The sequence below is a fragment of the Dryobates pubescens genome, chromosome 35 (genome assembly GCF_014839835.1).
Source record: "Dryobates pubescens isolate bDryPub1 chromosome 35, bDryPub1.pri, whole genome shotgun sequence".
Classification (NCBI taxonomy): domain Eukaryota; kingdom Metazoa; phylum Chordata; class Aves; order Piciformes; family Picidae; genus Dryobates; species Dryobates pubescens.
The window spans coordinates 407,158-430,895 of NC_071646.1; the positions used below are offsets into that span (position 1 = coordinate 407,158).

Consider the following 23,738-nt stretch of genomic DNA (forward strand, 5'->3'; position numbering starts at 1 on the left):
CACCCTGTCTGGGGGCACCACGTCCCGCCCTGGTGCAAGTGCCCGGCTGGGGGGGGGGGGCTACGGGTAGAGGAGCATCTCCTGGGTGAGCATTTGGGGGCACAAAGGGACTTTGAGTGCCACCAGCCAGCCCCGAGCACCTTTGCCGGTCAGGGAGCAAAGGTTCCCTTGTACCCTGTGACCTGGTGGGGAGCAGCTCGGGAGGGAACCCCTAACAGGGCTTTACAGCCTGGCTCCAAAGAGCACTGCCAGCTGGATGGGCTGCGGGGACAGCCGGGGTGCCCTGGCACAGCACCGGCCACCAGCAAACCCCAAAGCTTCGGTGCTCAAAGAGTGCATCTCAGGAGCGAGACCCTCCTGAAACGGCCACCGCTGCCTGGCACAGAGCAGCTGCCTGGGCTGGGGAGGAAGCTGTGCCCGGGGGAGCTGGGGAGGGGGCTATCGTCGCCCTGGTGGTGGCATCAGATGTCCCATGGCCGGGGACATGGAGGAGGTGACCTGAGTGGGAATGTGGAGGGGTGACACGAGTGGAAACAGAGTGATAGATCTGTGGTGGGGACGCAGGTGACATGGATAGGGACATAGAGGAGGTGACACGAGTGGGAACGTGTAGAGGGATATCTGCGGTGCAGATCTGGAGCGGTCAGCACGGGGGTGGACAGCGGAGAGACTCTCGGCTCCGGGGATGCAGCCGAACCCCCCAGGGTGACAACTCCCATCAGGCACCGTCAGGGCACCCCGCTGCCCAGGCTGGAGGGGCCCTGCGAGCCCCGCTCAGGCAGCGCCGCAGCCACCTGCATCACCAGGGGTCCTTGGGGAGGCCGGAAGCGGCCGCGCGGCGCAGGCGCATTCCTTTCCGCTCCTGGGCCTGCTGCCGCCGCCACGGTGAGGTTGCGCTCCGAGCTCGTATCGGCCTCGCATCGGCGCCATCCTGGGGTGGCGGCGTAGGGTTGCTGCTTGGCAGCGGTGGGGAGACGCTGCCTGGCCCCCTGTGGGGGGAATTCCGGGTTGAAGGGGAGATCTAGGCCCTGGTCGGCGGGACGGGAGGGAGCGAGGGGCACTAGGCCGCGGGAAGGTTCCGTTACCGGGGGAAGCCAGGTCTTGGCCTGGAGGGGCCTGGTCTGGGTTAGCTGCTGCAGGGACCACCCGCGGAGGGAGCCCCATTGAAGCACTGTGGCCTTTTACCCCGCGAGGCTCGCGTGAAGGGAGTCCGCGACCTGCCGCGGGGTCTGCTCCGCGGCCGGCGAGGGTTAGAGAGTTCTCAGCCTTTAGTGGTATGATGAGACTTGGTGACCACGGGTTGGGGCTGCTCATTTTTCCTGCACAGGAGGACTGGGGAGCATCAGCTGGCAGAGTGGGTGTGGAAAAGCAGCTCAGAGAGCCCTTAGAGGAATCTGTAATTTAGTAATCGGAGACCTTGTAGAGCTATGAAGCTTTTGGTACAAACCAGCACTGGCATTCGTTTATTGCTGCTGGGAGGTTTCACAGCGCATTTATTTTGCACCAGTAGTGTTTGGTGGCGCTCAGCAACGTGACAAGGGGCAGTGGGTACAAACTGGAGCCCAGGAGGTTCCATCTGAACAGGAGGCTGCTGGAGGCTTGGAGCAGGCTGCCCAGAGAGGTTGCAGAGTCTCCTCTGGAGAGATTCCAAACTCCTCTGGGCATTGTGCTCCTGGGCAGCCTGTGCTGGGTGACCCTGCTGGAGCAGGGGCGCTGGAGTGGGCGATCTCCAGAGGTCCCTTCCCACCCCCACCACAGTGGGATTTATCATCTATCCCTTGTCTCCTGTTTAGATGTTGATGCCCAAGAAGAACAGAATTGCCATCTACGAGCTCCTTTTCAAGGAGGGAGTGATGGTGGCCAAGAAGGATGTGCACATGCCCAAGCACCCGGAGCTGGTGGACAAGAACGTGCCCAACCTCCACGTCATGAAAGCCATGCAGGTGGGGAGTGAGAGCCAGGGGCTGGGAGGGGGAGGTGGTTGTGTGCCTGTGATGAAAACATCATCAGCCATTGTCAGGGAAATGTCCTCGGGGTAGCACTTCACCTTTTGCCTTTTCTCTCCCGTTGCACTTTCCCATTTTCCTGATTTTTTGGGCCATTTTCTCTTCAGTTTGTTGTCTCCCACTGACTGTTGAAGGCTATTCTGTTGTGGATCCCCATCTCAGGCTCTGGTTTTGGAGCTCTTTGTGTTGTAGCTGTTTATTTCCTCACAGAACAGGCCTGATGCTGTAGCTTTGCCCTGTGCCTCAGCTTTCTGCTCCTAGATCTTTATTCCCCAGGTCCCCTCAAGCTGTAAAACCATCTGGTGAGGGTAGTGATAGGAGATCAGTGTGATGATGATGAGGAGGATCATCCCCCAAGTGATGAATTCTGTCTGTAGTCTCTGAAATCCCGTGGCTATGTGAAGGAGCAGTTTGCATGGAGGCATTTCTACTGGTACCTGACCAACGAGGGCATCCAGTACCTGCGGGATTACCTTCACCTGCCCCCCGAGATCGTGCCCGCGACCCTGCGCCGCAGCCGCCCCGAGACAGGCAGGCCACGGCCCAAAGGTGAGCAGCTGGAGGGAGCAGGGAGCCGGTTAAACGTGTTAGACAGCACAGGGGTGGTGGACAGTCAGCTGAATGGCAGCTTCCAGCCCAGGCTGGTGTCAGCAGCTGCCACATCTGGGTGTATGAACGTAAGAAGGGCGAGGAGGAGCCTGCAGGTTTTATTGCTTCTGTTTGGTGCTAGTCTGATGGCCACTGGCCTGTGGAGAAGTTGGAGAGGGCTAAAGAAAGCTGTGAGGCTGCCTGGGAGAAAGGCTTTGTGTGTGGGACTTGGCCTTCTCTGGTGAGAGGTGACTGGGAGCAGAGCCACTGCAACCTCAGGCTGTGGATCAAGCCACCCTTTGGTGGTCAGGCATGGCCGAGGGCTGGGGTGGGATGTCTCCAGCTGCTGGGGCTTTTCAGACCTTCTTTTGGGAGGAGCATGCAGCAGTGCTGGCAGTTCTCCAGCGTGTGCATGGCTGGTTGAGTCCTGTAGGGACAGAGAGCCTTGTCTGTGGCCAAGTTACCCTTAGAGGAGCTGCGTGGGAGGTTCTGGTGTAAGAGTTGAGTGCCCTTGGCTGGGCTTGCAGAGGTGGGGAAGAAACTTCCATCCAGGAACAGCAGGCAGGCAGCAGCTGGGATGGCTGAAAGCCCAAGCTAAGCCCAGGTGCTGGACATGCTGTGTGTGGAGGCTGAGCTCTGGTGCCTGTGGTCACAGTGGACATGCACCATTCTGGCAGGGACCCTAAAGCTGCTAGGCAGGTCAGGTTACCACAGCTGCCCTCTTGAAAAGGTTCACCACAGATAGAGGTGAAATGCTTGGCCTGGAGTGCTGGTTTTTATCTTGGTGGAGTTTTGATAGCCCAAAGTGCTGGAGATGGGTCCTGCAGACAAACCTGCTGCTGACCTCAGCTGCCTGGCCTTGGTGATCCAAGCTGCTGTGGGTGCCCCTGCGAGGCAGAAGCTGCACTTTGTGCTGTGGGAACAGTCGCAGAGCAGTGCAGTGGAAATAAACCTGAGGTGAGTGTGCTGAAGTCACCGCCCCTCGATTCAGGTCTGAAAGTGTTGCAGTGCTCCAGGCTAATCTCCTGCTTGGGTTTCCTGGATCCTTGTCCAGCAGTAGAGGAGAGACAGCACAGTGCAGGGCATGAGTTGTAAAATCTCTGGAAGGTCTTTGGGGAGATGAAAACTTCTGGAAGCTCAGAGGAAGGTGACAGAAGTTACTGCAGCTGTGACTGACAGAGCAGCAGTGCCAGGTCTCAGGGGGCAAGAAACATTTCTTCTCCCTCAAGGTCTTCTGCCTTGTGTGCCTTGCCTCTAGTGTTTGCCAAGAATCATGTGCCAGGATGTCACCTTGCCCTTAAAACAGGGCTTGTGCTGTGGAGGAAGAGTCCTGCATGACAGAGCTCTTTCTGGTGGGGGGCAGGAGTCTGCTCCTGCAGGAGCTGCATCATGTCCCAGGGTGCTCAGGACTTCACCTCCAGCTCCTGCAGCTTGTTTTTCAGCCTGACAAAACTGGCATCATCTGCTTCAAAGGCAAGGATTGGATTGCAAGTAGGAAGGTGATGGTTTCTTTGATCTCTGAGCAGCTTTGGATGTTCTCACTTTTACTCCCTTAGCTGCTGTCTTTATCCAGTGAGGAGCAGCCTCCTGTCTGGCACGAGCCAGGGGCTTGCAGTTCCTGCTGAAATCTGCTCAGGGTTTCTGCAGCTTCACTTTGCAGCATCTCAGACCTTTCACTGCAGTGCCAGTGACCTCATTCAGCCCTCACCTTGGCTGGGAGAGCTGCACAAGCTGTTCCTGTGCTGTTTGGCTGAGGGTTACCTGCCTCAGGCTGGCAGTCACAGTGGTGTGTGAGGATGGTGGTACAGGATCCAAACCTGGGGGTCTTGCTTCACCTCTTGGGGTTTTGGGGCCCTTCCTGCACTTCTGTGTGGTGCTGCTGGTTTGCTCAGGTAAGGCTTGGTACAAAAGCTGGAGCAGTTATCCTGAGGCAAAGCTCAGGCTGCTCTGTCCTCGGCACTTGCAGTTTGTGACTCTCTTAGAGATGGAATTGAGCTGTTAGACCCTCGGGACGGACAGATCCAAAGCGTACAAAGAAACCTGCCGCCGGCTGGGGGTTGGGCCTGACGGCAGGGAGGCTTTGTTGCCCTCCCTGGCCCATCCCCATCCCTGGGGCCGGCTCTGAGCGGTGCCTGTTGCGTTGCAGGTCTGGAGGGGGAGCGCCCGGCGCGCCTGACGCGGGGAGAGGCCGACAGAGACACCTACCGGCGCAGCGCCGTGCCACGTGAGTGCCGGGCCGCCGCGGGGAGGCCCTCAGGAAGGCAAAGGGGAAAGGCTCCTGGTGCGGTAGACATTTGCACAGCAGTTATGTGCTCCTGAGAGCCTCTTCTCGAGTGCTGTCAGGCTGGGCCGGGGGATTTCCTTGGTGGGGAGGCTGCAACTCTTTCCCGGGCTCAAAGCTGCTGTTTCACTTTGCTGTTTCCCCTCAGTTTTAGACATCTGTGGCTGTAAAGCTTTGTACCAAGCAGATGAGTACGGGGGGCATGGGTTCTGGGGTTGGTAACTTGCTGATCTCTCTCTGCAGCTGGTGCTGACAAGAAGGCTGAGGCAGGTGCTGGAGCAGCCACTGAATTCCAGTTTGTGAGTAAATTTACTTCCTTTATTGAGGTTTTGATTAGGGCAAGCAGGACAGGTGATAGCTGCATGCTCCGTGGTGGTGCTTCTCAGGGATGCCAGCCAGGGTTAGGTGTTGGCTCTGGTTGTGTAGGAGAGGCTGGTGTCTGCTGCCCCTTAAGCACAGCTCCCTGCTGCATTCCTACGTGGTGGCCTCACTGCTGTGACAGGAAGCCAGCTGCACGTTGGAGAGCAGGCTGAGTGCTGGGGAAAGTGCAGAGTTTTGTCCTTCAGAAGCAGAAGAGTTTCAGGTGACCACAGAGCTGCTGGGGTGGGTTGGTCTGCCCTTAGTCTGGGGAGCCTGTGCCAGGTGGCTTGTCTGCAAGAGCTCAGAGTCAGGCTGTGCTTGGAGCAGGGCATGCTGGGCAAAGGCAGGCTGCTCTTGAGAATCTCGGTGGTTCTTCTGTGTGTTTGCTGCTGTCACTTGCTTGCTATGGTGACTCCTAATGCTCTTCCTTTTCTGTTGCAGAGAGGAGGATTTGGCCGTGGCCGTGGTCAGCCCCCGCAGTAGAGCCTTGCTGCTCATGTTTTGTGTATAATAAAATAGGTGAAAATGCCACCTGGGCTGTGTCCTTGTCTCATCTGAGTGCATCAATCCAGGGCTGATGGAGCAGAGAGCTGACTCCAAGCTGTGTGTGGCAGCAGCAGAACTTGTGACTAGAAAACAGGTTGCAGAAAAGGAACTGTGTAGGTTTGGTGGTCACTGAGGCAGGGTTTGGCTGGTGTGTGGAGGTGATTCTTGCAGGAGGATGAGGAGAAGTCCTGCAGGCAGTTGTGCTACACAGGAAGGCACTGCAGTCGTTCCCAGGGAGGTACAGCTGGGCTGAGGGGTGTCTCTGTTTTGCAGACCCAGCAGGTTCAGCTGTGCCAGCCCGAGGCCCTCTGTGACTCGCACACAGCCAGTGCAGGTGAGCATCCTTCATCCCGGCCCTGCAGCCAGTGGTTAACTAAACGTCTGCGGGGAGCTGAGCAGAGCTGGGGGCGCGGTGCAGGCCCAGGCCGGGTCCTCTCTGCTGCCGCCTGCCGGTAGATGTCGCTCGGCAGCTGGTGGGGGCCGGGCCGCTGCCGCCTGCTGAGCAGGGTGCTGTGTGGGGCAGCCTTCATGGCACTGACCTGGGGGAAGGGGGCTTGGCCCTGGTTTGTGGGGAGGGAAATGGTGGCCAAACCTCATCCAGACGAAGCTGCTGAAGGTGCCTGGACTTAGCAGCAGGGTGGTGCTGCTGCTGGCTACCCCGGGGTGCAATTTGGGGCTTAACAGGTGAAAGCCTGCCCCGAGGCCTGAAAATGCCCCTGGGGAGCTTGGGCTGTGTGCAATACTGGGGGGCCCTGCAAGTGCCAGGCCAAGGCCACCCACTTGCAGAGGACCCTGTGTCCCAGCCCAGTGCTGATTCTGGGGTGCCCAGGAAGGTCATCTCCGCTCCCGCCCGCGGGGTACGATGGGACCCCTGCACCCAGCTCCGCCGTTGGCATAAGCCGCCTTCCCCCCCCCGCCTTGCGTAGGGGGAGCATTCTTCCCTCGCCGGCGTCTGCGCGCTTTGCGTAGAGCCGCTGTCAAAGCCTAGCCATGTGCGCGGCGGGCGCTGGGGGCCGGGCTCTACCCCGACGCCTTTTGCGTAACTGCCAGGGCGCCCCAGCACGCAGCCGCCCGGCGGCTCTGGACCCGCCGCTGTATTCTCGAAAGCGGCCTAAGCCGCGCCGCTGGCGCAGAGGCTTCGCGGTGAGGCGGAGGCAGGCAGGCGGAGGCGTGGTGCCGCGCCGTCTGCGCGGGGGGGAGCGATTCTGGAAGCCGGGTTGCGCCGTCTGCGTGGCGGGAGCGCCGTGAAGCGGTAGGGGGCAGCCGCCGCCTCCTCCGCCCGGCGGCTGTACGCCGTTTGCGTAACGTGCCCCAAGATGGCGTCGCGGTCGTCGTCGTCGGCGGTGGCCGGAGCGCTGGCAGCGGCGGTGGAGCGGCTGGAAGTGAAGGGAGGGATGAGGCGGGCGAAAGGCGGCAGCGCGTAGCGGGTAGCTCCCGGCCCGCGGGAGACAGAGCGAAACCGAGAAAGAGACTGTCGCGGGGAGGCGGCCGTTCCCCCCCGTTCCGTCCCCCCGTCCTTCCCCGCCCGCCCCTCGCGGGAGCCCCGGCGGGTCCTTCCCGGCGCCGCCACCCTGCCCGCCCCCGCCCTCTAGGCCGCGGGCCTCGCTGTCCTCCGGCCTGTCCCCCTCCCCTTCCCCAGCCGCCCCCTCGCAGCGGAGGATGATGAAGCTCAAGTCCAACCAGACGCGCACCTACGACGGGGACGGCTACAAGAAGCGGGCGGCCTGCCTGTGCTTCCGCAGCGAGAGCGAGGAGGAGGTGAGGGCCGGGGGCTTGCGAGACCCCCGGGGGCTGTGTGCGCCCCGCGGGGGTGGGGGCGCAGCCGCCGGGAGTCGCTCGGTGCCTGCGGGGTTTGCTTTCGGGGCGCAGTTGGCGTCGCTGGGGCAGTTGGTGCTGTGCCCTCCTCGCTCTCGCCTGCTGGACGTGAGGGCAGCGGCCGGCGGGGAGGGAGGGTTGTGCCCGCGGGTGGTGGAACCCTCTGGTAAGCAGCGCTGTAGCACGGGCCGGGACCTGGCAGCGGAGGGGACCCCAGCGCTGGCAGAGCTGCGGTCCAGCACATCACATGAGATGGGAGAGGAAACCTGACCTTGGGTTTATAAAAAGAAACTGGGATAAAAGGGGCCTGATGGAGTGCCAGAAGCTGCTGTCCAGAGAGGCTGGGGAGGAAGTGGGAATTAAAGGTAGAGAGGGCAGCGAGGGCCCTGTTGCTAGGGGCTTGCATCGTGCGGGGACTTCAAAAGAAACTTTCTTCGGACGTGCGATTTTTTTACTGCTCTTCTTCAACATCTTCTGGGGCTGCTGGGGACGACCTGGGCTGCAGGTCTGTGCCGTTTCATTCCATTGACTGGCTCCTGAGTGGCCCTGCTAAAGGCTTTGTTCTCCTGATTATCATATTTGTAGCTACAGGAAATCGGCAGGGAAGGCAGGCGGCTCACCGGAGGAGAGGCAATTAGCACACCCCTCGGTTACTGTTTAACGCGGGGCAGGAGGCTCCACACCCCCTCTGTAGCTGTGCTGTCATGGTGAGGAGTGTCAACATTCCCAGCACCACGGCTCCGAAACGACAGCCGCGTTCTGGTGAGGTGTTGGTCGCAGCTGCGCCTTCCCCCTTGGCTCTGAGGACACCGATGAGCTAAAGACGGAGATGAAAGCAGTTGTGTGAAGCTGCTGGGGCTCAGCACCACGGGTGCTGCCTGATGGGACTCCACACAGCGTCAGCCAGGTGTGGCAGTGCTCAAGAGTGGCTGAGTGCAGCAGGCTTGAAGACAAATGGAATTTGTCTAGGAGGAAGTTCTTGACGGTGAGGGTGGGGAGGCTCTGGCACAGGCTGCCCAGGGAGGCTGTGGCTGCCTCCTCCTGCAGGTGTTCAGGGCCAGGCTGGATGAGGCCTTGAGCCCATGGCAGGGGGTTGGAGCTGGATGAGCTTTGAGGTCCCTTCCAGCCCCTTCTGTGATGAATTTAACAGCTCGCTGGTGCTGTCAGCATCACCTTCCCGCTGCAGCTTTGGTCACTCGGTGCTGGCCTCATCTGATCTCCCCAGTAACATCAGGTGGTGAGTTCTGTTCCCTGATACCTCAGGAGCACTGATTGCTTTGTAAATGATGCAGCAGGAGGTGTGGATTGATTTCCTCGGGGGCAGGCTGTGTGTGCTGCTGTGAGTGAGCCCCAGGCACTGGAGAGGTTTGGCCTCCACCAGGCAGCTTTCCAGCCCCCTGTTTGTGGTCTCTAGGTGTTGAACCCAGGGCTGAAGCTGCTTTCTGTGTTCTCACCTCCTCGTGAAGTGGCCTCCAGCAGCAGCCTTTAGGGAAGCTGTTGTCAGGTCACACCACACTGACCACCTGCAGCCCCGTGTGGAGGCCCTCACAGATCCTGCCTTGATCTGAGGCAGGAGGCCTGGGAGCTGCCTTGCTGCACTGCTGCCCCTTGCTGACAGCAGCAGGCAGGAATCCTCCGTTTCTGCTCCTCTCTGATTGTTTCTGAGGCTAATTCCCATTTGTTGGCCTTCACTGAAGCTCTGGGAGAAATCTTTCTGTCCCCTCTCGGTGCCACTGGTGCTGGGCAGTGCCTGTGTGTGACCTGTGGTGCTGTGAGGTAGTTTCAACAGGTCTGGGACAGATTCCTTCCCTTTCTTTTTCTCTTGGGGGAGAATGCAGGGCTTGTGCTGGGCTGTGTTTGGGTATTGATTACTGCTATTGGAATGGAAATGGAGATCCACTGAAAGGCCTCTGGGGGTGGGGGGAGCAGAACCTCTGTGTGTGTGTTAGAGATCAAGATTACTGTTTAAAAAGAGGGGGAAAAGGCTGTTTTGGTCACTGATTTCCACTTGCTGCATTGAAGCATTCTTTGGCTGCTTCTGGTTGCTATTGCTTTAAAGTGCTTAAGAAATGGAATTGAGCTCTGGCTTTTCTTAATTGCCTGATATGAATTTAACACACACACACACCCCAAGTTTTCTCCCTAATCAGCTCCTGGACTAGAGAGTTTTGTCAGCAAGCAAGGAGAAATGAGAAGAGTTCTGCTTTGCTTGGAGGGGAGGCTGCACTTCCTGCTCCCTGGGTGTTTGCCCCTCTCTGGAGTCCACTGGTTTGATTTTCTCTCTAATCTCAGCAGTCAGTGGGGATCTCCCCAGCAGCCTGGCTTTGCTTAGGCATTTGGTGTGCAAATAGAGTCTTGTGCATCACACTTTGTGTCTTTTAGTTTCCAAGTGATTCATTTTCCCCTTCTGCTGCTGGAGGTTGCCCAGTTTCTCTGCATTCCATTTGCAAGCTGCCACTCTGGGACAGGGGGGAAGGGCTTTGGGTGCCCCAGCTGCTGGCTGCAGCGAGGGCTGTGTTGCCTGTTCCTTTACAGAGCAGTGCAGGGAAGGTTCAGTTCAGCCCATCTCAAATGGAGCAGAAAACCACAGCTCTCCATTGGGCTGTGTGGAGGAGAGGTCATCTTGCTGTGTGCTGCTCCATGAGGAGTGAGGCTGGGAGTGGTGCCTGGGGGCAGGAGGGAGCAGGGGCAGCCAGCAGGATGGATGCTCAGAGTGTGAGCAGGAGTCAGAGGACACCAGGACTCTGCTGGGGTAACCCCTGTGGTGTTTGCTGCTTCTGCAGGAGTGGGGATGGGGAGGCTGCAGGTCAAGGGGTCCCACATCTGCTGTTACCTCCAGGATCCTCCTGGTGTTGCCCTGCCAGCGGCCCTGGGACAGCCCAGGAGTGTTCAGTGCAGCCCAGCTGTTCCCACAGGGACATGCTCCAGAAAGTGGCACTGCTCCCTTACTGCTGGGCAGCAGATGGGAGGCTGCTGGGTGGCAGCAGCATCTCTGCCTTGCACTTGAACAGGAATGAAAAGGAACAGTTTGGCTCTGAGTCCTGCCCTGCTGTAGCTGCAGGTTCCAGCATGCCCTCATTGTAGCTGCTGAAAGCACCAACTGCTCCTTAACAACGGCCAACCCTCAGGGCTTTGGGAAGGACAGGAGCCCAGCCCGTGGCTCTGCTGCCTTTGGATGAGGTGGGGAGGGGGCTGCAGAGCAGCCTGGGGGCACCAGAGGCTGTCGCTGCAGCCCCACAGCAGCCAGGGCTGGGGGAAGGAGCTGGAGTGCAAACTGCCCTGACCTTGCTGTGCCTGGGGCAGCTTTAAACCAAGCTGTGATGGAATACAGCAGCTCTGGGGTGGCTGCAGACAGCTGGGAGTCTTGGTCAGCAGCTGGATGAGGATGAGCCAAGAGTGCCCAGGTGGCCAAGAAGGCTTCCAGCATCCTGGCCTGGATCAGCAATGCTGTGGGCAGCAGGAGCAGGGCAGGGATCAGCCCCTGGTGCTCAGCCTCCACTTGCAGCAGGGGAGGTTTGGGTGGGAGATCAGAAGGTTTTCCATTGAAAGGGTTCTCAAGGACTGGCACAGGCTGCCCAGGGAGGTGGTTGGATCCCCATCCCTGGAGGGCCATGGGGTAGTGCCAGCCTTGCAACACAGCCTCGGAGCCCTGGTGGCTCGGCTGGATCCTCCCTGTTCCTTCAGCAGGTGGTGATGACACCAGCTCAGGCTCTGCCTGTCAGTTGCACATTGCCACATCGCCAGCACTCTGCTGGCCACTCAGAGTCTGTTCTCTCCCCTCTGCCTCCCAGCTGTGCCCTGAGCTGCTCTCCTCCGGGAGCTGCAGTGCAGACCTCGGCAGAACTCAGCTTTCATCTTCACCAGCTCAGCCTTGTCCTGAGGGCAGCTTTCCTAAGCAGGGCTCTGCTGCTTCCCCAAGCTACAGAAGGATGCAAACTGTTGCATTTTCACTCAATTTACTGGGAGCTCTGTGAGCTGTTGTGAAACTGAAGCATGGGGTTGGCTTTGCTCTGCTGCAGCTGAGGGAAAGTGATGAATAAGGGAAGAGACTGCCCCACCCCTGGCTTTGCTGAGAGGGACCCAGCAGTGCTGGCTGCTGCCTGCTCCTCTGGGATGCTCCTCTGAAGTCTCTTTTATCTCAGACTCATTTATTGTCTGAGCAGAGGCTCAAGCTCTTTTTTCTGCCTTTCTCTCCTTGTTCTTTTTGTCTTCTTCCTCCCTGCCTTCTGAAATCACAATTTCCTTGACTTGCTCCAGCTCAGAAGCCTTCAGACCAGCTGCTGGAGCAGGGAGGCAAGTCCAAGCAGTGGAGGGAGCCACCCAGCTGGGACTGCTGCCAGAGGACCTCCTGCTTCCATGGATGGCCTCTCAGTGTCTAGAAAAACGACCTTCTGAGTGCAGGGAAGGTGGTGGTGTGCCTGGGGTGTCATTGCTGGGAGCAGGAGCTGGTCCTGCTGTGAGGGGGCACCCACAGAACTGGGGCAGAGCAGGATGAAGCTCTCAGCTCTGCCTTAGGGGCAGCAAGGGAGCAGTGCCCAGGTGCTGTGTGCTGGGAAGCAGACACTGGGCTGCTTCAGAAGTGCTGCTTCAGTGCAGCTGAGAGGCTGCATGGCCCAGTGAGGGAGCTCTGCTCTGGAGTGGGCCTGTGTCAGGATTTGTGCCTCTGTAGCTGCCTTTGTTGTGTGTGGGTGCTGCACACTGGCTGTGCTCAGACATCTCCCCCTCTGGGAGGGACACCAGCACCTGGGTGGCATTCTTGAAGGTGCTTCTGATGCCTTGGGTGCTCTTTGCATTCTTACTGCCCTTTCCCTCCTGCAGGGAGCACCTGTGGGTGCTGGGAGGGTTGGCTGTTGGTGGCTCACAGCAGCAGAGGATGGGTTGGCAAAGCCCCTTGAGATCATGGAGTCCAACCACTGTAACTCTGCCCAGGCTGGGCCTAGCCTCTGGCCCTCAGCACCACAGCTCTGCAGCTTTGGAACACCTCTAGGGATGGGGATTCAGCCCCCCTGAGCAGGGGCCTGGGCTCTCTGCCAGAATCCTTTTCTGGCCTCAGTTCCAAAGGCACTTTGCAGGGCAGCATCTCCTCTGGCCCAGCTGTGAGCACTGGCTGCTCAGCAGCCTGCTTGTGAGAGGCAGGAGGAGGTTCCCAGGGCTGGGGTCTTCCCCTGGGAGTGCCTCCTTATCAGCCCTTCTCTCCTGGTGCCAGCTCTGCCCTGCCCCTGCTGCCAAAGGCCTCTTGCAGATAATTCTTGTGGTTATCTAACCCTCCCTTGGGTGGGGGCAGAGGGCTGCTGCTTGTGCTGCCCTGCAGCAGCAGGGCAGTGGCTCCAGCCCCCAGCAAGCAGTGGTGAGAGAAATGTCACCCTGGGTGGTCTGGGGCCAGAGCAGCAGTGCAGGCCCTGAGGGTTTCTTGGGGGTGTTCTGAGGAGCAGCCTGCACCCCCCAGGGGTTTCTTTCCCTTTGCCTCTCTGGTTCCAGTGCTGTAAGTGTGATCCAATGCTTGGATCCCAGCTCACCTCTCCCTCCCCTCCCCAGCCTTGTGCTTCCCTTTGCTGAGCTCTGCAGCATTCTCCTTCCCAGCTCAGGAGTCTCTCTCCCCTCTTCCCTTTCTTTGCCCCTTGGTTAGTAGGGAGCAGCCCCAGCCCCTGACAGCCCTCCAGCTTTCTGCCCTCAGTGTCCTGCCTCCAGGCAGCAGATGTGGGTGAAGCCCTGCCCAGGGCAAGGTGTGTGTGGGAGCAGCCCTGCTGCAGGGCACAGCACTGACTGCAGCACTGCTGCTGGGGGCTCTGCTCTGCTCTCAGCAGAGGGCTTTGCTGGGGCTTGCTGCTGGGGCTGTGTCCAGGCCTTAGCTGCAGGCTCTGTCATGCCTGCAGCTGGCTGTAGCCTGCTGACCACAGCTGTACTTGGTGCTACTTTGTGCTGGCTTCCTGGCGTGCCCTGAATAGCAGGAGGGTGGGAGAAGCCCTTCTGTCAGCCCTGGCATGCCTGGCACACCAGCCTGGCACACCAGCCTGGCAAGGTGCAGGCTGTGTGGGGCTGTGTTGCTGCTGGGGACATCAGCTGGATGTTTGTGTGGCTTTGCTGGCTCCACTGCCTCTTGTCCCCTCCTGCTCCTCTTGAGCTCTGTCAGCAGAGGCTGCTCCTGGTGTTCAGGGGGTCCTGATGTGCAGCTCTGGAGCATTGGGCACAGTAGCAGCAGCAGGCTGGCTCTGGGAGAGGGTTTCCTGACTGGGAGCAAAAGCATCAAGGTCTTTGTTATGCTGGACACAGAGCTGCACTGGCTCCAGGATCCTGCCTGGGCATGGGGCAGGTCTGGGAGCTGCCAGCACAACTCAGCTCCAGCCTCATGAACTGGAGGGCTCCCAGCAGAGCCACTCCAGTGTCCAGGCTCACAGCCCTGGAGCAGCCATCTCCTGCACAGCCTCCCCACAGCCTCTGCAGCAGGAGGCATTTGCCTGGCTCTGTGCTGAGGTGTGGCAGGAGCTCAGACAGTGCCAGCTTGGTCTTCAGCCACTGTGCACAGGACACGAGTGGGGAGCATCAGGGCAGGTGCCAGGGCAGGTGCCAGGGCTGCAGTGGCTCTAGACTGGCAGCAGAGGTTTGGCCAGGCCAAATCCCAGGTATTTAACATCTTGCCTGCTGCTTCTTATGAGGCCTGATGGTGCTGCCCACAGGTGCCAGCCTAAGGCCAGGCTCCTCCTGGGAGCATTCACAGCTTGTTTCCTGCTGAGGTTGCAGCCCAGGTTCTAGCAATGCTGTGACCCTTCTGGCCCTGGCTGCAGCCCTTCTGCAGAGCCTCTCTCTAGGAACCAGGTTCCCTACAGCTGAGCTGCTGCTGCTTCATTGATGGCTGGGGGCTGGTTGAATCCTGCACAGCAGGAGAGAGCCTGGGAATCCCTCAGTCTCTCTTCTGGTGCTGGGAGTTAATTCTCTGCCTCCTGCTGGCTGCCTGCTTTGGCTTTGCAGGGCACCATCGTTTCAGGGAGGGAGGAGAAAAGCAGCAGCCTGGGGGGAGCAGAGCAGCCCTGTGTGCAGGCATCATGGCCTCACAGAATGGGGCCACAGAGGTCATCCAGGTCCAGCCCTCTGCCACAGGCAGGGACACTTCCTACCAGAGCAGCTTGCTCGAGGCCCTGTCCATCCTGGCTTTGAACACCTCCAGGCTTGGAGTCCCCAAGCTTCTCTGGACCTCCAGTGCCTCCCTGCCCTGCTGGGGAGGAGCTGCTTGTTGAAGTCTCACCTCAGTGCAGCTTCCTCCAGCTGGAAGCCATCACCCCTGCTCCTGTCACTCCATGCCTCTGTCACAAGGCCCTAGGTTGGTGCAAGGCAGCATCATGGATCAGGGACTCCCAGATCTCTCCTAGTGCCAAACTCTTTTCCCCTTTTCCCATGGAGCTCTGCCTGTGGTGGCCTGAGCAGCATTTCCTGGCTCCCCAGGGAGGCTGCTGGGGCTGTGCTTGGGTGTTTTGTTTGCAGCTGCTTTGAAGGCTGCTTCCCACCAGGGCTGCACTGTGTGGGAGCCCCTGCTGCAGGCTTCAGACTATGCTTCATTTTCCTGACCTTCCTCTTACCTCACCAATTGTGTGAGAGCTACCTCAGGGCTGCCTCCTGCCTGCCCACAGCTTTGTGTTGCTCATTTCCCTGCTTTGAAAGGACAGAGTTGTCCTCCAGAGCTCGGCTGGGACATCATCCTACCTGCAGATGCCTTCCCAGGGGCTGCAGGGCTTGGCTCCAGAAGCTGCCCCCAGCAAGCCAAGAAGCTGAGAAGTAGCCTCAGACACATGGGAGTCTGTGGTGTGGGCTCTGAGGACCTTGGGCCTTGGCCCTGGGGATGTGCTGCAGGCTTGGGGCCACCAAGGCCACTTGGAGCTGGGTGGCTTTTGAAAGCCCAGCAGTGTCTCAGCCTGGGGCTGGCTGAGATCCCTTTGTCTGGGGGAGCTCATTGGTAGCAATATCCTGTTTGAAAGAATGACCTTGGAGGAGCAGTTTCCTGCTCTCCCTTGATGGGATTTCCTTTTTCTGAAGCAGGAAATGGTCTGATTACATAAAAGTGTGAGAATGACAGAGCCTTCCTTCCCAGGCAGCCCTCTGCAGCTCGGCTCTGGGCCCAGCTGCCAGGGCAGCTGAAGTTCATTTGCTCTGCCCGAGGCTGATGTTTGCACCTCGGAGTTCCTCCTGCTGGGCCTGGCCCTGCTGCAGGCTTTCCTGGGGCAGCCTTGGGCAGGGATTCTCTTGGCCCATGCTGTTTCTCAGAAGAGGAAGGAGTTCAGTGGTGTGCAGTGTGCTCTGCTGCCTTTCCAGGATGGCTTTCAGCAGCTTTTCTTTGGCTCAGTAGATGCAGAGAGATTTATTTCTTTCCTTTGAGCTGGAAACTGTGCATGGAAGTGGGAATCAGCACAGAGGCTTCCTTACCTGGCAAGAAAACAGACCTCAGCATCCATTGCTTTTAGCTTTGTCCTCAGAGTCACCTCCTGACCTGGTGTGAGGGATTTCCCTCCCAGCTCTTCCCTGTGTGATGCTGCTGTGAGTCAGGAGGAAGGAAAACCTCTGTGATGGGATAGGAAGAGGCACAAACTGGAACCCAGGAGGAGAAACTTGTGGTGCTGTGCCACAGAGCAAGTCCTTGCCTTGGCTGATTCTGCCCCAGGCTGAGGTGGTGAGAAGGTGCAGAAATGTGGGGGTTGGAGTGCCTGGAGGTCACTGATGTCCTGAGGGGATCCTCCTGGCAAGGTGGAGACCTTCCTAGGGCTCAGACCGCACTGCTCCTGTTCCGAGGTGCTGGAGGTGCAGAGACAGCCTCCCCTCGGCTGGGCGCTGCCTGCAGTGTGTGCTCAGCTGCCCTCTGCTCCCCACAGGTGCTGCTGGTGAGCAGCAGTCGTCATCCTGACCGATGGATTGTGCCTGGGGGCGGCATGGAGCCCGAGGAGGAGCCCGGCGTGGCTGCGGTGCGCGAAGTCTGTGAGGAGGTGAGTGGGACGCCGGCGGCTCTGGGGCTCCTCTGCTGCTTCTCAGCCAAGGCTCCCCTGGCCCACATGGGGACACTGCTGTCTGCCTCTCTGTCAGGAGAAAGAACCTCAAAACCCAGCTCTGCTGGTGCTTGCTAGGGACCTGAAAGGTCATCCAGTTCCAGCCCCTGCCCCGGGCAGGGACACCTCCCACTGGAGCGAGTTGCTCCAGGCCCTCTCCAGCCTGGCCTTGGATTCTGTTCATGAGGAGTCCCAAGGGCAGGGAGCAGCTGCTCCCTTGGTGTGAAGCCTGGCTTCAGAGTTGGCCCTGAGTGCTCCCCAAGTGGAGAGATGCTTGGCTTGAGGAATGATGACTTGTGGCTGCCCAAGCAGGTTCACAGTTCCATGAAGCAGGGTTGAAAATGCTTCCAGGAGGGTTCCAGATGTTAGTTGGGTGTCAGAGTGCTGTGGGACAGGATTCAAAGCCAGTTGGTGAGGCTTGGGAGGAAGCTTCTCCTGCAGCTGCTTTATTGAGCTGCCTGCTGCAGGAAGGTTTTACCTGCTGCTGCCTAACAAAGTGCTGACTGTTGGCCTTTGGACTAGTCTCATGAGGCAGTTTCTGAGCTGTGTGCTTCCCTTTGGAAGGTTTCATAATCTGGCATCTTCTCACCAGATCTGGAAAGTGATGGAGTGGAAGTGGAATGTCTGCAAGTCCCTCAGGCCCTGCTGGTGCTGGGGGCTGCTGCTGGCATTCTTTGTTTCCAGCTTGCAGTACAGCTCCTGCTTTTTTAGCAGCTGGGTGAGTCCAAGCCCAAGTGAGTTCAACCAGAACAATGGCAGCATCTTCAGCTGCAGAGTCCTGCTTCACAGCCCAGCCATGGGGGATTGGATGGCTGGGAGCAGGAGCCAGGGGCTCATGCAGGGATGGCTTTGCCTGTCGGATCCTCGCGGCAGAGCTGCGTCCGCCCTGCCTCGGGCAGCACAGAGCCCCGGGAGAGTCTCTCTCTTTCCATGACAGCTCAGGGGCTGAAAGGAAACCTTGGCATGGGCTCAGTCTGCAGCCAAGGAACTGGTTTGGGCTGGCTGAGATAATCCCCTCGTGCTCAGCTGGTGTGCCCTGCCTCACGTGGAGCTGTGCCCAGTGTAACTCAAACTGTGGCAGCCTGGCAGGCTGGAGCCGTTCCCAGCCAAGCTCCTCTCTGCTCAGCAACAGCAAACATCCACAGCTCCACAGGCAGCAGGCTTACCCCAGCAGCTCACCTCCACAGCCCTCCTAGCATGGGCTGGGAAGGGGCAGTGGAGCTCTGACTTCCCCATGCCCTGCTCCAGGTGTGTCTGAGCTGAGCCAGGCTCTCGCTGCAGGAGTTGGTCCCTCGGGAGTCTGACCTCTGCCTCCTGCTGATCTTCAGCACTTCAGGAGCCTGTTCTGGAGATGTGGCTTGTGAGTGCAACCTGTGCTGCCTCTGTCCCAGCTTGAGTTCAAGTCCTTGTCCTAGTTGGAGGGAGTCCTCATCTGCGTGGATCTGTCCAGCAGGAGGAGCAGAGCCGGCAGGTCCCCAGGCTGGGAGCTGCATCTGACTGGCAGTGACCTGAGTGCCTGGGCAGAGCAGCTGCAGGTGAGCAGCCTGGCTCTGAGCCCCAGCAGCCTTCTCAGGAGTGAGAAGTGCTGGGATCAGTGTCACAGCACTGCAGACTCCCAGGGTCACCCTCCAGGAGCAGGAGGAGCTCTCTTCAAGCCCTCCTCAGCCCCAAAGCTTGGCTGATGCTGCCTGGATTTTCTGTGCTGTTGCAGTCTCTCCCCAGCTGAATTTCTGGTTAGGAGGAAGGCTTCTCAGGGCTGTGAGCAAGTGCTGGGGAACATGTTGTAGAAATAGATGCCTTAAATTAAACTTATTGCAGAGCAACTCTGAAGGAAGCCTCCACACTCATCTGTTAAACCCAAAGGCATTTCAGTTTGCTCTTGCAGCATCTTTCACATCCTGACCTTTAAATGCTTGCTGAATGTCAGGTTCTCCAAAGTGACAGCAGTGTGAGGCTGCTTTCTTCCCAGGAATCAGAAGCCAGAGTGGTTGTGCTTGATCTGGGATCAAACAGACAATTGGTGCCAGTATCAAAAATAGTCCAGTGCCAGCACTTTGATCTGCTTGCTGCACCTCTTCTCTTTCTTTCCCCCTCTTGAACCTGCTCTCCGAGCAGCCTGCCCTGTTCCCCGTGTGGCGATCCAGGGTGTGAACGCTGCTGGCTCTCGGCGCGGCAGGGAGCCCTTCCTGGGCTTCCACGGGTGAGTGCCCCAGGGGATGGTGCTGAGCTGTGATACTTCCTTTCTGGTTCCCAAATGTGAAAGCCTCTCCTGGTTGTAATGCAGTACAGCCCTGGATGAAGAAGTCAAACCCTGAGATGTGGTAGAGCCAGAGGCCAATTTGTGTGGCAGGTCTGGAGCTGGTGCCTTCAGCACTCATCTGAGCCAGCAGCCTTCATGGCTGTGATTTACTCCCTGCAGTACTGCAAGCATTAAAGCAAAGACTGGAGTGGGTTTTGCCACAGCCCTCTTGCCCAGCAGTGATCTGTAGTAGATGCAGGCTTTGAGCCTAATAGAGCAAAGCAAAATAGCTGAAATTCCAACCCACATTTCCCCAGCTCAGATGGAAGGCAATAAAAGCTGTCCCTGGGAACAGATGGTGTTGCTGCAGGCTGCTTTTTGCATCTGACCCAAACTTATTTTCAGCTTTGAAACCTGAACCTGCTGTTCTTGGATGTCTTCAGTAATTTTTCTTTATTAAAACAAGTTGTTCCCTGAGCAGCAGAGCAGCAAAGCTTCATTTCCTCTGCACCCCTGCCGCCCGTGCCGGCTCCCCGGCCCCTGGCGTGCGGCCGCGGCTGGCAGGGCTGGGGCTGCACCCTGACCCCGCAGCTGCCTCTGGGCACTCCCTGGGACCCTGCAAACTGCTCTGAACCTGCAGGGCAGGGAGGAAGAGCTTCGTTCTGCAAGCTGGGTCTGTCCTCTTCTGCACCTGAGTGTGCTGCTTGGTGGGCAATGATGCTGAGGGACCTGGAGCATCCCTGGGAGGAGCAGAGAGCCCTGAAGCTGTCGAGCCCCAGAGGGGGTCTGAGCGATGCTCAGCCGGAGCCAAGGGTTGGGGCAAGGGGCTGGGATGTTGTGAAGGAGGAAGCTTGGTGGCCCTCTGTGTTTTCTGGCTGCTGAAGGAGTTCTCTGAATGAACTCCCTCTGCAGTATCTGCCTTCCAGTTCCCTTCTGAGGGAGATTAATCCATGTTAGCAGCAGCAGCCTCGCAGATGAGGCAAAATCTCTCTCCCCCAGAGGTCAGGCCCAGTGCCCTGTGCTGGCTGCCCTGGGGTGGGCACACAGGAGGGCATTGACCTTCAGGGAATTGCTGCTGGGCTCCAGAAATAGCCTGCTGGGGAAGAGGCAGTGGCCCACCTGTGGGCTGGGCAGTGGCTCAGTACTGATGAGACAATGACTTTTGCATCCAAAACCAACATCAAAGATCCAGTTGAAAAGCTCCTTCCTAGAAGCAGAGGTCAGGGAGCAGGGAACAGACAGCATCCAGGATTTCTAGGAATGGTTGGTGGGGGAGCTACAAATATGGCCTGAAATTGTGCCAGGCTGGAAGTTAGGAACAACTTCTGTGCTGGTCAGGGACTGGAACAGGCTGCCCAGGGAGGTGGTGGAGTTCCCATCCCTGGAGCTGTTTGGCCATGGTTTGGTGGCCATGGTGGTGCTGGGCTGATGGCTGGACTGGATCTTGGAGGCCTTTTCCAACCCAAGCAGTGCTGTGATCCTATGAAATCCTGGCCTCCTGGGGCTGTTCCACCAGCAGCTGTTGTGAGCAGCAGTGGGGAGGTTGCTGTGGCACTGGTTGGTGTCTGTGCTCATCCAGCAGCCTGGGAGCCCTGAGTGTCCTGCGGTGCTGCCAGCACTCAGTGCTGAGCTCCACTCCCCCAGCCAGCTGCCAGCTCAGCCCTGCAGGTTGTGCAGGAGCAGAGGCAGTGTCCTCCTGCACTGGTGGGATGTGTTCCAGCTGCCAGGCAGCAGCTCCATGCCCCTGCCAGTCGTGGCTGGGTGCTGTGCCAGCTCCTCGGTGGTGTCACAGCAGCTAAGTCACGCAGCAGAGTTTCCTCTTGTCTGGAGTTCAGGCACTGAGAGTGGTAGAAAAGGAAGGGAATGGAAAGCACTGGGGAGGGAAAAACACCCAGGAGGGGTCTGGAGGCAGAGGAGTGGGAGAGCTTGCTGCATGGTGCAGCAGAGGAGAGCTGAGGTGGGAGAAGGTGTCTGAGGCACAGCAGCTCCTCAGCAGCATTCCAGGAGAAGACAAAGCTGCTGCTTGGATCTGCTGTGGGTTGGTGTCTGAGTCCAAAGCCTCCTTCACTTCTCACCCTTGGGTTACCCCCAGAGCAGGCTTGTTCCTGGTGCAGGGGCCAGGCTCCAGCCCTGACAGGATTCAGACCCCTGTGGGACACCCCTGGCAGAGCTGCTGTGTTGCTCTGATGCTGTCAGGGGCTGCCTTGCACACACTTGGAAGTTCTTTTCTCCAGCTATCTTTTTCAAGGGGCAAAACTGCCAAAGCCCAGAGGAATTCTGGCTGTGCTTAGGCTGCAGTAACCTGCCCAGGAGCTGCTGGCTCTGCAGGCTGTGTTGGTATGCAGCTGCTAAATCAACCAATAATGCTCTGTCCTCCAGCTGGAATTAAGCATTGCTTGGATATAGAAAAGAGAAGAACAAATTCCTGGGACCTTGTGCCTGGCTGGAGCTCTGGATCCCTTTCTGTCCTTGGGACCAAGTTTTCATCTGGACAGAATGTTGCAGCATTTCCTGCCCTGACCTGTCCTGAGAGCTTCTTTGTTCCCTTTGACCTTGCAGGCTGGAGTGAAAGGGACGTTGGGAAGATTGGTTGGAATCTTTGAGGTAAGTTTCAGACTCTGAGGCTGTGAACCTTCTCAGCTTCTCTGGGCAGCCTGTCCCAGCAATCTAAAAGGAGCTTCTTCCAGGTGGAAGCCATCACCCCTTGTCCTTTGTCAGAAGTCCCTCCCCAGCTCCCCTGCAGCCCGCTCTGGGTGCTGGAAGGCTGCTCCAAGCTCTCCTCCCCTCAGGACACAACCCCTGTGCCTAGCCAAGCCCAGGCTCTGGTGTTTGAGGAGCTGCACAGAGGGTTCCACAGCGTTCCAGAGGCAGCTCCCAGCCCCAGGTGCCCACTGCCTGCTTTCCTTGGTGGCTTTGTTGTTCCCCTGTTGCTTTGCCTTCCAGAACCGGGACAGGAAGCACAGGACCTATGTTTACGTACTCATCGTCACCGAGGTGCTGGAGGACTGGGAGGACTCTGTCAACATTGGTAAGCTCTGTGCTGCCTGCCACTGGCTGGCTGCAGGCAAACCACCTCAGCTTGGCATGCCTCTGGCAGCTGGCATCCTTGTGCCAGTGCTCAGGAGGAGTTACAGTGTGAGTCCTTTGGCTGCTTGGGGAAAGAATTGGTGCTCAGATTGATGCTTCTGGAGCCTCTGTGGCCCAAGGGAGGTCAGCTCTGCTGTGCAGCTCCTCTCCAGCAGTTTGCTCTATAGTCTTTGCCCTTTTAAGATGCTAAGCAAAGAGCATGAAGAGCTGTGGGCAGCGTTAATCATCCCCAGCCGTCTTCTGTCGGAGTCTCAGAGGAGGGTTGGCTTGAAGTGAGCGCCTGACCTGCTCAGAGGGTCCCTCTGGTGGGGTCAGCCTGGGAGCTGTGGGGCTGGCTTGGTGGGCAGTGGATGTTCTGCCCCTGTCCCGTGGGGAGCAGCCACCAGAGCGGTGTTGGAGTGGGAAGGAGTCCTGAGAGAGGCTGTCCCAGAGCCTGAGCCGTGGCTGGGGGATGGCTCCTGCAGCGGCAGCGGCGGGACCCGCAGCAGCGCCGGGGCGGGCTGGACCGCGTGGAGGTGTCTCAGCTGCTGCTGTTTGTTTGCCCCCCCAGGAAGGAAAAGGGAATGGTTTAAGATAGAAGATGCCATCAGAGTTCTGCAGTATCACAAACCAGTGCAGGCCTCCTACTTTGAGACCTTGAGGCAAGGCTGCCTGGCGAACAACGGCACCCCCGTGGTGAGCAGCTCCTACTCGGGGAGCTCCGTGGCTGACATCAGATGACTGAAGGTGACCCTGGGAGAGAAACTCTGCACACCAGACTGAACCGGATTGTCCCCTCCCCTCCCCCTCACATGCCTGCTCTCCAGCCAGGCAGCAGCCTGGGGCAGAGCCTGTGGTGCGAGTGCTGCCCTGTAGTGCCAGGTGGGATCTGGGCTTTGGGTTTTTTGGCTTTTTTTTTTCCCCTTTCTCCTTTTTCTTTTCCTTTTTTCTCTTTTTTTGGATGTGTTTTGTACAACAAACTCTGTGCATGCAGTGCCCCTGCTGCCCCCACTGCTTCCACAGCCTGCAGAGCCAGGCTGCCAGTCCCACCTCTGCCTTGTGTTCTGCAGCGTCCCCTTGGTGTCAGCCCAGCCACAGACACTTTGGTGGCTCTTTGGTGGTTTTTTTTTTTGGTGGGTTTGGGTTTTTTGTTGTTTTTTTTTTCTTTCTCTTTTTTTTTTCCCTTTTTTTCCCCCTTTTTAATTTTAATTAAAAGACTTCCAATGTGAGATCAGCTCTTCAAGTCTTAGTCTGTACTGTAAGGTGCTGCTCAGACCCCTGTGAGGTCACTTCCAGCACAGCTGTATAAAGTTGTTGGTTTTTTTAGGTGGAGACTCTAACATTTTAATTCTGCAGGAAGGTTTTGGTTTTTTTTAACCCTGGTCTGCTTCTGATCAGAAGAGTTCTGAACTAATCTGTTTGCCTTCTGCTGTGTTTGATGCACCACACACCTGGGACAGTGCGAGTGGCTGGGCCGGTTTGCTCCCTGCTCAGTCTCCCACCCGCTGCAGGGACACTTGGAAGCTGAGGGCAGAGTTCTGGGCGCATCCCTGCTGCTCCCTCGCTTCCCCTGCGGCCTCTGCCGAGGTTCCTGCGTTTGCACCGCCCGGAGACCGGAGCTGGACTGTGTGACGAGGCCAAACCACCCGGAGCACGCCTCAGAAACGGGACGAGAGAAAGCGACTCGGTGTGGGAGGGAGCAGGGAGCCGGAGCCTGGCATCCGCAGTGGCCACCCCCTGCTGCCCCCTGAGCTCTGCTGCTGGCCCTCCTTGCCCACTTGCCTTACTCCGCAGCCTTGGAGCCTCAGAGT

The 23,738-nt window shown here is 58.4% G+C and overlaps 2 protein-coding genes across 2 annotated transcripts; both read left to right on the plus strand.

Annotated features, from left to right (window-relative positions):
• Positions 1-802: 802 nt before the first annotated feature.
• Positions 803-5,766, plus strand: RPS10 (ribosomal protein S10). Its single transcript, XM_054176502.1, has 6 exons — positions 803-885; positions 1,794-1,943; positions 2,384-2,555; positions 4,741-4,818; positions 5,119-5,174; positions 5,677-5,766. The coding sequence occupies exons 2-6, from the start codon at positions 1,794-1,796 to the stop codon at positions 5,716-5,718; spliced, it is 498 nt and encodes a 165-aa protein (XP_054032477.1). The 5' UTR covers positions 803-885; the 3' UTR covers positions 5,719-5,766.
• Positions 5,767-7,105: 1,339 nt separating this feature from the next.
• NUDT3 (nudix hydrolase 3) lies at positions 7,106-22,862 on the plus strand. The gene is made up of 5 exons (XM_009906190.2): positions 7,106-7,539; positions 16,452-16,562; positions 21,421-21,465; positions 21,805-21,889; positions 22,499-22,862. Exons 1-5 carry the CDS (start codon positions 7,441-7,443, stop codon positions 22,666-22,668), a joined length of 510 nt encoding a protein of 169 aa, XP_009904492.1. The 5' UTR covers positions 7,106-7,440; the 3' UTR covers positions 22,669-22,862.
• The last annotated feature ends 876 nt before the right edge of the window (positions 22,863-23,738 follow it).

What these genes read in the sequence shown, in the direction of transcription:
- NUDT3 (XM_009906190.2), top strand. Translation starts at nt 7,441, where the DNA reads ATGATGAAGCTCAAGTCCAACCAGACGCGCACCTACGACGGGGACGGC. An exon ending in TGCGCGAAGTCTGTGAGGAG is followed by an intron (nt 16,563 to 21,420) that starts GTGAGTGGGACG and finishes TTGACCTTGCAG; the next exon opens with GCTGGAGTGAAAGGGACGTT. An exon ending in GGAGGACTCTGTCAACATTG is followed by an intron (nt 21,890 to 22,498) that starts GTAAGCTCTGTG and finishes TTGCCCCCCCAG; the next exon opens with GAAGGAAAAGGGAATGGTTT.
- RPS10 (XM_054176502.1), top strand. Translation starts at nt 1,794, where the DNA reads ATGTTGATGCCCAAGAAGAACAGAATTGCCATCTACGAGCTCCTTTTC. An exon ending in ACGTCATGAAAGCCATGCAG is followed by an intron (nt 1,944 to 2,383) that starts GTGGGGAGTGAG and finishes TTCTGTCTGTAG; the next exon opens with TCTCTGAAATCCCGTGGCTA. An exon ending in AGGCAGGCCACGGCCCAAAG is followed by an intron (nt 2,556 to 4,740) that starts GTGAGCAGCTGG and finishes GTTGCGTTGCAG; the next exon opens with GTCTGGAGGGGGAGCGCCCG.